The 12931-nt window shown below is 57.9% G+C and overlaps 6 protein-coding genes across 6 annotated transcripts; 3 read left to right on the top strand and 3 right to left on the bottom strand.

The window, feature by feature from the left end:
* Positions 1-18: 18 nt before the first annotated feature.
* On the bottom strand, positions 19-2140 carry MKK02DRAFT_12594 (uncharacterized protein; the record flags this gene model as incomplete). Its single annotated transcript, XM_053085523.1, has 7 exons — positions 19-741; positions 804-885; positions 1035-1217; positions 1311-1439; positions 1495-1563; positions 1611-1832; positions 1965-2140. Coding segments are annotated over 7 exons (1584 nt in total), but the record flags the coding sequence as incomplete, so codon positions are not given.
* Positions 2141-3275: 1135 nt separating this feature from the next.
* Positions 3276-4536, bottom strand: MKK02DRAFT_33276 (glutathione S-transferase; the record flags this gene model as incomplete). Its single annotated transcript, XM_053088689.1, has 6 exons — positions 3276-3382; positions 3432-3518; positions 3566-3633; positions 3679-4216; positions 4264-4353; positions 4404-4536. The coding sequence occupies 6 exons, from the start codon at positions 4534-4536 to the stop codon at positions 3276-3278; spliced, it is 1023 nt and encodes a 340-aa protein (XP_052945751.1).
* A 384-nt stretch (positions 4537-4920) lies between these two features.
* MKK02DRAFT_44672 (uncharacterized protein) lies at positions 4921-6108 on the top strand (the record flags this gene model as incomplete). Its single annotated transcript, XM_053093038.1, has 4 exons — positions 4921-5216; positions 5267-5482; positions 5558-5937; positions 5993-6108. 4 exons carry the CDS (start codon positions 4921-4923, stop codon positions 6106-6108), a joined length of 1008 nt encoding a protein of 335 aa, XP_052945750.1.
* A 1477-nt stretch (positions 6109-7585) lies between these two features.
* Positions 7586-8289, top strand: MKK02DRAFT_33274 (uncharacterized protein; the record flags this gene model as incomplete). The annotated part of the gene is made up of 3 exons (XM_053088688.1): positions 7586-7855; positions 7907-8117; positions 8165-8289. 3 exons carry the CDS (start codon positions 7586-7588, stop codon positions 8287-8289), a joined length of 606 nt encoding a protein of 201 aa, XP_052945749.1.
* A 397-nt stretch (positions 8290-8686) lies between these two features.
* Positions 8687-9775, bottom strand: MKK02DRAFT_25733 (uncharacterized protein; the record flags this gene model as incomplete). Its single annotated transcript, XM_053087084.1, has 3 exons — positions 8687-8802; positions 8887-9076; positions 9128-9775. The coding sequence occupies 3 exons, from the start codon at positions 9773-9775 to the stop codon at positions 8687-8689; spliced, it is 954 nt and encodes a 317-aa protein (XP_052945748.1).
* A 378-nt stretch (positions 9776-10153) lies between these two features.
* On the top strand, positions 10154-12814 carry MKK02DRAFT_44669 (uncharacterized protein; the record flags this gene model as incomplete). The annotated part of the gene is made up of 7 exons (XM_053093037.1): positions 10154-10542; positions 10612-10782; positions 10829-10989; positions 11041-11246; positions 11295-11508; positions 11560-11753; positions 11804-12814. 7 exons carry the CDS (start codon positions 10154-10156, stop codon positions 12812-12814), a joined length of 2346 nt encoding a protein of 781 aa, XP_052945747.1.
* Between the last annotated feature and the right edge of the window lie 117 nt (positions 12815-12931).

Raw genomic sequence — 12931 nt, 5'->3', positions numbered from 1 at the left:
TCACACGAGATCCCTCCTAGCGTCATCCTCCGCCTTGCGCATCGCAAACGCCATATCCGCCGCCATCGCGCTCTCCCCATGCGTCATCATGGCCGTCATCGCCCCGTCCGTCTTCATCCCCGTGAACGGTAACGGCGTCAACCCCGGCTTGGGTTCCACGTCCCTGATCTGCCCATCGCCTCGACACCTCGCACACCCCTCGACCAACTCTCGACAATCCTCTTCTATGCCGGGCCACCAGAACGTCTCGCCCATCTTTGCCAGCATCGTTTCTGGACCCCAATGCGCCGAGCCGCCCTCATCCCCTCCCTCCAATACCTCGAAGTGGGCGTCCTGGAGCAACTCCCCCCGGATCTGGCCGGCGGGCGGGACGAGCAGAGCATCCCCCTCCTCCGTCTCGGGCCGAAGGTACAGCAGTCCCACATCCGACAAGACAAAGTCTTCCGACTCGCCCCCGGCTCGGAGATCCGCTATAAGGGAAACCAGGTCTGGGTCGAGTGGGTACGCGGCGAGCCAGCGGACCGTCTCGGGGTCTAATGGGGCCGCGGGGGCGGCGGTCATGGAAGGCAGAGGAGGCGCAAGGGGGTCAGCGGGGAAGATGGACTCGGCCCGCTCGGGATTGGCAAAGTAGGATGGACCGCCGGTCTTGCGGATGTGGCGCATGGGGCGGGAATTGGGCGGGAGGAGGATGGCTGCGGGAGTGGGTGAAGGGGGCTCGTTGAAGGTGTTGAAGTTGTGTTTCTGGGCGTCAGCTTGGCATTCCCGTTCCACGCTCCTGATTTGAATCCGAAAAATGTACTTACACCGTGGAGGCAGTATCTTACGGACGATACTATGGGGTCCACGCTGAATATGAGTGCCATGACGGGGACAAAGAGGCCCACGCTAGAAATCAGCTACTAAGAAGCCAAGCGGCGGACTGACTTACCCATACGACGCCTTGCCATCTACAGCCGCTCCCGTCACCTGCTGATAAAAGCCTACCGCTATACCGAGCTATCATGTCAGCTCATCGACCTGATCCCTCCATTCACGTGCATCCTGGACTCACCGCGCACAGCCCAATGACCCCTATGAGCGCCGCAAAAAGATGCCCCACCGGCCCCCTTCTGTGCGCCCACCAAGCCCACCACACCCAGCCATACGCCTCATACGGGGGCCGCTCACACCTGATCCTCAGATCTACTTCTTTCTGAACCACCTCTTCTTCGGTCACGCTCACGGCCTGTGGCTGAGGACGTGTTGCGCCGGTGGTGCCGGGTATGAAGCCCGTGAGAGGCGGGAGCGGGTCAGAGGTGGTGAAGAAGTACCAGGGGATCGAGAGGCCGAATAGGAGGAAGAAGTGGAGAAAGGCCGAGGTGATGTGGTATACGGCTGAAAGCCAGGTGAGGGCTGTGAGAGCTGCCATGACGTTCTGAAGACCTGCTTGGAGGGAGTCACTGATCGTCAGCTCGGCCGGGCGCCGTGACGCGTGAGCTGGTGACAAGGACTCACGGCCCTGGGATCTGAAACGACTTGGAGGAGGAGACAAAGTCTGACTTCTTGTATGACTTGCAGGTAGGCCTACGGCATCAGCCTCGGCGCATCATCTGGCCATTGGGGGCACGCACCCGTCCTGGTCTAGCTGACACCACCCGCTGATGCCCAAGCCGACCTTGCCCATCATTCCATCATGCACCTTCCCACCAAATCCGCCATCCTCAACCGCCACAAACGTTCCCAGTGTCCCTCCAGGCTGCATCGCCAGTGTCAGAAGCATCGCGCTAGTCAGTAACAGCGCGGGAGTGATAAACGGCCTATAAGCCAGGTAAGTCCTCCCAAACTCTGACATTCTCACATTTGCCAAAAACCCCTGGTCTTGCGTTCTTATAGTCGGGATAGTCAACCCATTCTTCAGGATCCGGATACCCTTCTTCTTCTTCTTCTTGGTTTTGGAAGGAGTCGGCATCTGATCTTGCTGGAACCTGAGTCCGCCGGGCGGGGCGTACGGATTAGACTCGACTGACCTGGGTGATACGCTATTACCAGGAGAGATACCTCGAGCGCCAATATGGCCATGGCCGGCAGATGGCGGAAGGGTGTATCGCGCAGGAGCGACCGACATCCTCCCTAGACGCTGATGAGCCGCCGGTGTGAGGAGTGCGGCTTGACCGTTGGAGTCCTGCGTATCGTGCGAGGGACCACGCCGATGCAGGCCTTCCTGTATGGCAGAGGGAGAGGCGATCGGGTAAGGACCGGGCGAGTGGCGGTCGTCGAAGGGGTTTCCACGTTCTAGCTGGTTGATATCGCGAACTGTACTCGCCATCGAGAGGCGGGATGCCCGAGCAGCTTGCCTACGGTCCATCTGCCGAGTATCCTCCCGCTCGTCCCCGTCGAGGTCGAGATCGTCATAATAGCCACCATACCCCTCCTGTCCATACCCCTTCTCTTCCTCTTCATACACCGTATTGAGCTGAACAGTACCCCTCGGCCGAGTCGGCGCATAGCTGCTCTTACTCCACGCAGTCTTTTCCTCCTCCCACTCGGCCTCATCATTCACTTCACCCTGCCCCTGGGGGCTCTTACGACGACCTTCTGGATCCCCCTTGCTCGGCACCGGAGTCTTATCATAATGAGTCTCGTCATACGCGCTTTGAGCATACAGCGGTGTCTCCCGCCCATCGCCTTGCGTCGGAGGCGCAGTATTCGGTGGGTACTCTAACTCGGAGTATCCCGAGTCCCGCTTGCTGGCCTGACCTGGGCCCTGTAGGCCTCTCGGAGTGGGGTCGTCCCAGTCCGACCGAGCGTACGCAGGTGTCTCGCCTTCTCTCGAGTCATCGTCTTCGTCGTCCGTATCGACTAATAGGCGATTGGCTGGGGTCTGCCTGGTCGGCTGAGGAGGCGTGTGCCGGACTGGAAGGCGAGGAACAGGGGGCGGGGTGGACCCGGCGGAATGAATCGAGTATTGGAACGCTGTAGATGCGGCTGATGAAGGCGTGGCTGGCATGGATGAGGCAGGACGGGCCTTATTTCTAGCTGGTGCCATGCCTGCGGCAACCTCGATCGATGAGATAATGCAGCTCAGTCAGTATCCACTCAGTGAATCTGCTCACCCTGATGAAGTAAGTAGGGACCGGGCACAAAGGATGGTAACAAAGGTGGGATGTATGTTGGCAGGTCCTCGTGTATTATTAGTATAGGCCTAGTCAGCATTAATGTCTGAATTGCATATCGACAAGCTGCTGTGTTTACACTGACTTCTCCTCTTTATCACCTTGCTATTCTTTCCCATACCCTTACTTGCTGTCCTTGTCAAGCGGTTCGATGTCTGGGTGAGGACCGACGGGAACGATCCGAGTAGGGTTGATCTGAGCGTGCGAGTAGTAGTAGTGCTCCTTGATATCTGCCTTTGTCAGCTTGACCGTCACGTCAACGCGACAATATAAGCTCACGAGCAAAGTCTGTGGTGTTCTTGAAGGCTGGGTTGTTCCAGTACAGCCGGCGGAGCCAAAGGTTGAGCTTGGGGAAGTCGTGGCGGACTATTGGTCAGCTAAGTTCGGAAGATCGGAGGATCCCAATGACTCACTGGTACCGAAGTTGCACTTGAAGTGGCCGTGGTAGACGGGGTCAAAGCGCACGATAGTAGTGTAGAGCCTATCAGTCAGACAGAGTCTTCTCGAAGAGCTGCTGCCAGCTCACCTAATGTCCGCCTCGGTCAACCTGCCGCCAACCAAGAACTCCCGTCCATCGCTCAACCTCTCCTCGAGCTTCTTGAGCGCCGCCTCCAGCTTGTTGACCGCCGTCTCATACGCGTCCTGCTTGGTCGCGAACCCCGACTTGTACACGCCGTTGTTGACATCATTGTACACCCACTCATTGAGCTCGTCAATCTCCGCCCGCAGTTCCTGGGGGTACAGATCCAGCTCCTTCTCCTTGCCGCTGAGCGAGTCGTTGAACCCGGTGTTGAGGAACCGGATGACCTCGCTCGACTCGTTACTGACGATAGTCTCGCCCTTCTTGTCCCAAATGACGGGCACGGTGAAGCGGGCATTGTAGTCCTTGTCGGCCTTGTAGTAGAGGTCGCTCATGTAGGCGGAACCGTACAGCTTGTCGGCGGTCGCACCGGGGAAGGTGTCGGTGCTGTGCTCGCTGACAGGTGCGGGCTCCTTGGAGGCGTTCGAGGGGGAGACAAAGTGCCAGCCGCCTTCGAGCATGTGGGGGTGGACTGTGGAGACGTCTACGATCGTTAGTATATGTCGTCTCACAAGAGAGACAGGAGCTTACCGATGTAGTCCTGAAGACCCTTGAGCTCTCGCACAATCAAAGCTCGGTGCGCCCAGGGGCAAGCCAGGCAGACGTACAGGTGGTACCGGCCTACATTTATCAGCTGCAGCCCATCTGATCGCACAGGCGGCCGAGCTCACCCTTCTCCGGCTCGAATTTGCCTCCCTTCTCAATGACGTCGCGGAAGCTACTAGACTGGCGCTTGAACGAGCCATCCTCCGATGCCCATCCTGTAATCTTCTTGTCGCCCGAGGACTTGTCGGCTGAGGACATGATGGGTGCGGTTGAGAAGTAGTGGCGGAAAGCTGGGGATCGGCTGTTTGCTACGGTGGAAAGTCGCTGAGTGACCTTGTTTCCGATGAGTGAGGTAGTTGAAGTGCCGAGTCTGATCGCCTTGAGCAGCATATATAGTCGAGAAGCAAGTAGACTACTAGAGAGGCAAGGTATGCCTTGATCAGCACCTCCGTCAGCCGTCAGCCAGATCGTGCTGGACAGCTTAAACTACGGCTAAACAGTATTTAACCTTAACTCAGCAGGATCTGGTAGTGACGTCATGCAGCCAGCCCTCCGCTCCAATTGACCTCGCAATAGCAGCAGCCATCTCCACCTGCATCCACCTCAATCCACACTGATACGATCCTCACAGTAGCTACAAAAATGACCACACTGATCACGATTCCCTCGGCGAAGGCCCTGCATCTCGCCGCGCCCGGCAGCGCTCCTCTCCCGCTCTCGACGGGAGACCTGACGCTCACCCTCATCCCCGCCAACCCCCCTTCTCACCCGTCCGAGACGGTCACTCTCTCCGTTGGGTCATCGTCCTTCCCCCTGCTGCCCATCAGTCCGCTCCAGCGCGTCAAGGCAAAGGAGGAGCACCCGAGCTACCTCTTCACCCCGCTTCCGGTCGATGGGGGGGCACCGATCGGGCAGGTATTGATCCAGATGAGTGCCAGGTACGCCTTTGACTCTGCCTTGAGCGACAGGTCCTCAGCTGACATTATAGCACCAACCAAGGCCAATGGGACGCGACCGAGGCTATGTGCCATAAGCTCGAGGCAGAGCTCAAGAGCCGTAACTTGTGGGACGAGAAGATCCACTTTGTCAACGACGAGTATGATACCGCCGGCGTGCCCGTCAAGGGCTGGGGAGAGACTGTCGCGGGGGCTGTAACTGGTGGAGCAAGCTTCATTGCTACCAAGATCGCAAGTATCGCCGACTCGTAAGTCACACATCACCTGTTTCGATCGAGCAAGCATTTGGGTCCCGCAATCCCGGCTCAAAGCTGATCATCTAGACACGTCGGATCAACACCCGCCAAGGTCGGTACCATCCCCTCACGCGACACAGCCGGCGGCGCCGCAGCTGTCCGAAACATGACGGCGCGTTTCGACGACAATGCCCACGCGACCGCCGCCAATGCCGGTCTCAGGGTCAACGAAGCGGGGAAGGATCTCGCTGCGCAGCTGCCTGAGGGTGTGCAGAAGCTGGGGGAGCCGACGCCCGAGTATCAGAAGGGTGAACTCCGGAAGATGGCGGATGAGGGATGGGAGCAGGCGACTATTGCGGCCAAGGGGATCGCAGGGGCCGTAGGGATGGTCGGGAAGAGCTTGAGTGAGAGTACGCATCGGGCGGTGGAGCACAACTTTGGCAAGGAGACGGACAGGGTGGCTCAGGGTGAGTGGTTGCGGCTGGCCTAAGCGGCTGGCCTAAGGAAGATGCTGATGAGCAGACATTGGCCAGGCTGGCCAGAACATTGGATCAGCGGCTCTTTCAGTCGGCACAGCAGCAAGTACCGCTGTTCATGGCTCGAACACGACCACTGTGAAGCCCCCGGGAACCCTATAGGGGTCGCCATAGCCAGCAAAGCAGTACGAAGAATGCGATGTAGCAATTAGCGCAGGGGAACGGCCATGCTCTACTGATTGATCTGTGAAGCATGCCTCGTATATCAGACCACTAATGACTGATCTATGCTTGCGCCGGTAAGCTGAATTGCCTCGTCTCGCTTGTTCACGATCCCCATTTGGCTCTATGGCAGGCATAGTGCTTGACCTGCCGTCCTGAAGACGCCGAGCGAGACCAGAGTCGATCACATTCGTCTCCTGCCGCCATATTCACCTGCATCCGGGTGAAACCGCCGACTGACGTATCGACCGCCAAGTATTAACGAGGGCGAAGACCACTGCGTCCGAGCTCACTAGGTGGCACCGCATTCCTCGGCTCTACGAATGACAGCACTGACGCATTGGCTTCTTATGCTGCTTCTGCGCAGCACCCTGCGCACACCGAGCTGGTACTTGTAGGAGCCTGCGCAGTGAGCTTGCGATGCGGCTCCGAGTCAGCTGTCTCGACAGAACAAAAGCAGCACATATCGCTTGCTGGACCGCTTGCGTTCTGATAAGATAACGGCCCATTTCGCGTCCAGAGCAAGTCGGAGCTTTCAGCTCAATGCGGTCTATCCAGTAGCCTTGCTGCAACAAGCTCCACCGCCACTGCCACTCGTAGTGCCCCAAACCTCCGCAAACCATATCCACCCGGATCAGAGCGGATCAAGCTTCAAGACAGGCGGCTGATGGAGGATCACCTCATGCCGTCATGATTGCCTCATCCAGCCTTTGGCTTGGCATCTGATAAAGTCAGTCACCCCGGTCCCAGTCCGGTCCCCGATCGATAACCTCCGATTCATCATTCCGCAAGATCCACTTCAGTCCACTTTGAGCAAGGCTTGGCGAATACAGCGTCATTGACAGACAGAGGACGCTTGTACGCTTGGCTCTCATCGAATCATCAGCCTGTCTCGCCTTGTCCCGCCCATGAAGAGGCCCCTTTGCTTCGCCGGATCAACGTCGGATGCAGAACATCCTATGCAGACAGCTGCATCGCCTCTGCCGAGCAAGCGATCGAGGCTATCGATCAACCAAGACCTTCGAGCGAGGAGCAAACATATTCCTCTTCTGGTCGACGATATCTCCACAAGAGGCAAATTTCCTAATCTAATCAAGCCATCTCGTACACCTCAGGCCCGAAGCCCCGACTGTCTGAGGTGGCGTCTGCGGAGGTTGCGTTATTAACGTTGCTGTCGAACGATGATCCCCCTCTGGAGTTGCGAGCCAAGCCAACCGGTCTTGTCATTCATCGACATTGGCGTACGTACCGAGCCGGCCGGTGGCTCCGCTGAGCCGGGGCCGTGGCTTGGTAAGAGATGAGCGAGCGACATATATAAGCTGGACCGGGGCGGCTGAGATGCCCCTTCTTCCACCACTCTATCCACCACTTTACCACTTCTACCACACCACCACCACACCACACCCACACATTCAAAATGAAGCTCACTCTTGTCGCTCTCCTTCCCTTCCTCGCCGGCGCCCTCGCTGCCCCCATGAACGATGGCAAGAAGCACGAGGAGTCCAAGCCCACCCCCGGCAAGGGCAAGTTCGTCCACTCCTTCCCCTTCGACTTCACCTCGATGGCTATGGGCTGGGCCGGACCCGACCAGGTGATCAACAACTCCCAGGTCGCCGTTCCCGGTCTTCCCGCCGGCTACGGAGAGTTCCAGTTCGGTCTCAACTCTGAGCAGAACGTCCTCTGCTACGTAAGTCTTCCCTCCTCTACTTGATAGTAATGGAACGAGGCTGATCCGCAGAACATCTCGGTCTACGTCAAGGGCAACTACTCCTCCCCCGCCGTCACTGCCACCCACATCCACGAGGCTGTCCGCGGCCGCGCTGGTCCTCCCCGTATCGCGTTCCCCAACCCCGTCTCCACCACCGGTGCTCCCCTCAGCGAGTTCTCGTGGCGCCGATCGGTCGGCTGCTTGACCGGCCCCTTCACCACCGGTGTTCTTGCCAACGGCTGTGAGTACTTGCCTTCGTTCAAAGGGGGTTATGGCTGACCCAATCAGCCGACACTGGAACCAACTTCACCGTCGCCAAGCTCGAGTCCAACATCGAGGGCTTCTTTGCCGACACCCACACCGTCGAGTTCCCAGCGGGTGCCATCCGTGGTCAGCTCTACGCCAAGAAGTAGATAGTCAGGGTGCGATGAGTATGGACATTGCCTCAGTCTCTGCAGCAGCAAGATAGCATAAGTAGAAGAAGAAATAGTCAGATGTCTCGTATAGTATAATCTGTGAAATGCAATCTTGGCTTTAGCCCTCGCTGCAGGCGGTCTTCATGTGGTACTTTGCCTCCATCGTCTCCTGTGGTGTTCAGTCAGGCAATGTCAGTCTGCTTGACGCCAATAAACCTCTGCTATAGCGCGTACATACGTGGTTTCCTACTCAGCTACATGTTGACATGATTTACACAATGCTCCTACGCTCGACTGCACAACTGTCACGCCGTACCACTCATTCCCTCCCTGGCGCCTCTAGCTTCAACTCAAGTCCTCCTGCCTTGCCTCCATCACCCTCCGACATGAAAGCTCATCCATCATCGCCCCATCTCTGTCTCCGCGCAACAGCCAGCTCCGCCAATAGCCTATTCGCATCCTCATACCGCCTCCTTGTTTCCTCCTCCTGCGGAGTCATCTGTCCGTCTTCTAGCTCTTCCATCCCGGTATCGCCTCCATCGTCAACATCGGTATAGTCATAGTCCAGCTGAGTCGTATCGCTCGCTGCAGCACCAGGAAAGGGGGACGACATGGGGTATTGCGTAGACCCCGAGGAAGGTGGATGATCGCGATAGGGTGTGGGCTGGTATTGAGGATTCAGGGGTGTCTGTTGTGGATATTGCGTCTGTGGTCGGGCGGGTGTCATGGTAGAGTAGTTATGTGGATTGGGAGGAGTGACAAAGGTGTTGGCTCGAGCTCGATGCTGCGAGCATCAGAACGGCCACATTCCTGTCGACTTGACTTGGCGACTCACCAAGCTGTGTAGTACTGAGTTCTCCCTTGCGTACTCGCCCCACTCTCTTCCCAGCTCATCTTCGCCCCAGTCCGCCTCATTCCTCGGATCCGCATCTTCCGCAGCCACCCCCGCCACCCTTGCTTCCGCCGACGAGCGGAACGGACTCGACCCGGGTGGCTGATGACGAATAGGCGAGCTCGACATGAAGTGGCGGTGGAAGGGGAGGTCTGGCTGAGAATGGGCGCGCCCGTACTCGATTGAGTGGGGTGATGCGCCGTACCCTTTATGATTTGACGGCGCGGGCTGGGAGGCACTCGGGAGCGCTTGCTCCGCTGCTGACCCGCCAGACACGGCGGAAGGCGGCGGGGCATTGAGGTGCTGCCATTGCCTGCTTCGCCGGCCATTCACCGCGGGACGGGCAAGCCAAGCGGTCGAGCTCTCCGCCTGCGCAGACGGGTCCAGAGCGCACGATGCAGCGGATGGCTGACCATATGGCTGAGGCTGAGGGTGGGAGTCGGGAAAGGGGTATCCGTCCGTGTTGAACACCGCTTCCCGCCGCCGACGCTTGATGAGGATATCAAGGGGAGATGCGAGGTCGACATACTCGTCAGGAAGAGGAGGGGAGGGAGACCGTTGTCGCTTGGTCCGAGGGAAGGGGGCAAACATGGTGGCGAAGCGCGCGGGGGCCGAAAGCGCGGTACACAACGCTTGCGCGTCAAGCAAGTTGGGGTGTCGCCCGTTTCTTCAGACCTAATATCCCTCGGGCTGCTCAAGATAGCTGACAGGGTTGTTATCTCTGGTATATACAGAAGAAAGGTGGAAAAGATGAGAGACAACGCCAAAACATACGGTCGCGGACCCCTTTGGTCATCTTGGCTGGGCGCCTTTACGTAAATTCATTTTGGCTGAGGATCTTCAAAATCTGATCCACACCTTCATGCAGAGACGCTATCTTCTGTTCGTACATCAACGCTGCATCCCCTTAACCGCCAAGAGGAACCCCTCATCGCCCTGGAGCCAGCACTTATCAGTGCACTCCAAAATATGGCCGCAATCGATCAGAATGACTTCCAGCGCGGAGACGACTTCATCTCGTTCGGCGCATCACCGCCTCCTGCTGGTGGTCCATCTGAGGCAGGCCCATCTCGCTCGGCGCTGAGCTCTGCCGACCAGGATAGTCTCGATTCCCGGAATGGCCGGAGCCGTCAAGACGCTCCTGCTGCGCAGGTCAAGAAGAAGGACAAGTCGAAGAAGGGAAAGGGGAAGGAGAAGGCGAGCGAGCCAAATGGAGATGTCGCGGGCAAGAAGCGGCAAAGGGGAGGAGATGACCCCGTCGGCCCGCGGAATCTGAAGGAGGAGAGGCGGGCGGCGGAGCGGCATGCGCCTTGGACGGACTTGGTGGACTGGGATGCGTGTCAGGACCCTGCGGAGATGTACGCATTTGAACCTTTCTCCTTATCGTCAAGACGCTTCCCGCGGGGCCAGAACGCTGATCTATGAAGGCTCAATGCTGAGATCGATGCGTTCTATCGGCACGTCTCGCCGACGAGACAAGAATACGAGGTCCGGCTGTTCATGATTGAGATCATCACGCGGGCGATCTTGCGCGTTTGGCCTGATGCCGAGGTCACGCCGTTTGGATCATGGCAAACTCAGCTGTATCTGCCTCACGGGTAGGTCAATCCTGGAGTACCTAGAGGCTCAAACCTGACGGTTCAGCGATATCGACCTGGTTGTCAGCACGAAGCGCTTGAACGATGCCAACAAGGCCAGACTGCTTGCCGAGCTGGCAAGAGCGATGCGGCAAGCACACATCACCGACGTGGTGGCCATCATCTCCAAGGCCAGAGTACCCATCATCAAATTCGTGACGACCGAGGGTGAGTTCGGACTGATCTGTCACTCGACTTGGACTGGCTGACGTGAGTCAGGCAAGCTGAACGTCGACATCTCCCTCAACCAGACGAACGGTATATCCGCCGGCCAAATCATCAACCAATACCTTGACGTACTACCCGGAAGCCGCCAGCTCATTCTGGTCGTCAAAGCCTTCCTGAGCCAGCGGAGTATGAACGAGGTGTATACCGGCGGATTAGGAAGTTACGCCGTCATCTGCCTTGTGATATCCTTCCTGCAGGTCGGTCTTTTCCCACGTCAGATAGGGGCTTGAGCTGACTGGAGCCAGCTTCACCCAAAACTCCGACGGGCAGATATAGATCCAGAAGAGAATCTCGGTACACTCCTCGTCGAGTTCTTCGAGCTCTACGGCCGGAACTTCAGCTACGACGAAGTTGGCATCTCGATCCGGAGAGGCGGGATGTACTTTGCCAAAAAGTCCAGAAATTGGTACAGACCACAGCAGCCATTCTTGCTCTGTATAGAGGACCCGCAGGATCGAGGTGAGCTCTGCACCAGTGGTCAGGATACACAGATACTGCGCTAAATGACAGACAACGATATATCGTCCGGCTCATTCGGGATTCGGCAGGTCAAGAATACGCTGGCGGGCGCGTACGAGATGCTCCAGGCGAGGCTCTTTGAGCGGGCGGAGCAGATCAGCGGGAAACAAAGCGGGAGGTATCAGGGGGATTGGGATCCGGACGAGATGAGCATCTTGACGGGTGTTATGGGAATCACCAAGGAGGTTAGTTGTATGTTCTGCATCTGAGGCGGGCCATCAGCTTATACTGCTAGACTCAAAAGCATCGTCGAGAACTCCGCAAGTTACACGAGGAAGGCCGGTTACAACGCCAATTATCCATTCCCCCAAATGCCTCACCCGAGGGATACGTCCAGAACTACCGACCTCCAACAGCTACCGGCGTCAAGCGGAAAGCCGGCTCTATACGACTCGTCGGCGCAAGCAGAACCACTGTGACCGGTCCGAATGGCGACGATGATCAGCCGGTCAAGAAGAAGATGCGGAATGAGACCGGGATGGGCGCTGTCATGCTGGATGATGATGTGGAGGATGGGGAGCTTAGCGAGGGGTCAGAGATCTTTGAAGATGACGACGATGAAGAGGAGGAGGAGGAAGACGAGGACGATTATCTCGTTGGTGGAGGGGTATCGAGAGCATATCGGGGAGCCGCAACGCACGAGAGTGATTCAGAGAAGGAGGTGGACGGGGCGTTGATCGCGGAGGATACGACCGACGCTAGTATATCGGGGGTGGTCGGTATCGAGGGGGCCGACACATCAACGGAGGACGGCGAGATTGCCGAGGTCTCGCCTTTTGCGGAGCCGGCCCCGCTGCCTCGTCGGCAGGCGAGGGACGAGTCGGTATCGCACGATTCGGACGATTACGAGATCCAGCCCTCTCAACCCAGGAGTCACGTGGACGTCGAGGGTGGCGACTCCAGATATAAGGCGCTGAAGAAGGGGAAGGAGAAGGCGCCGGGCAGAGGCAAGGGAAAGGCGGGGAAGGCGAAGGAGGTTGAGGTCATCTCTGACTCGGACTCGGACGGGTCGTCCATCATCGCCATCAGCCGGCCGCCATCGCCGCCAAAGGCGAAGCCAAACGGGTCTAGCAAGGTTCCGAAGGGGAAGAGCGCGGAGAAGGCTAGTCTGCCGAACGGTCCAGGTGCAGGCGGAGTGGGGAAGAAGCAGAAGCGCGAGTTCTGGTTGGCCAAGGCAGGGAGCAAGCAGGAGGAGGGGGAGATTGAGGATGAGTTTGGAGGAGGGGCGGACTTTGTGCGGTTGTAGATGAGGCCAAGAGGCGTATTCAGTCGTCAGTGCAGAGATTGGGGGTTTTCCACAGCATCACTTTGATAAGGCAGTCAGTACAAGTACCATGTAGCCATGCACATATCGTTCGTCCAA

Source organism: Dioszegia hungarica (genome assembly GCF_025882075.1).
Source record: "Dioszegia hungarica strain PDD-24b-2 chromosome Unknown MKK02contig_8, whole genome shotgun sequence".
Classification (NCBI taxonomy): domain Eukaryota; kingdom Fungi; phylum Basidiomycota; class Tremellomycetes; order Tremellales; family Bulleribasidiaceae; genus Dioszegia; species Dioszegia hungarica.
The sequence above is the reverse complement of the archived record's forward strand: the minus strand, read 5'-3'. Positions and strand labels throughout refer to the sequence as shown.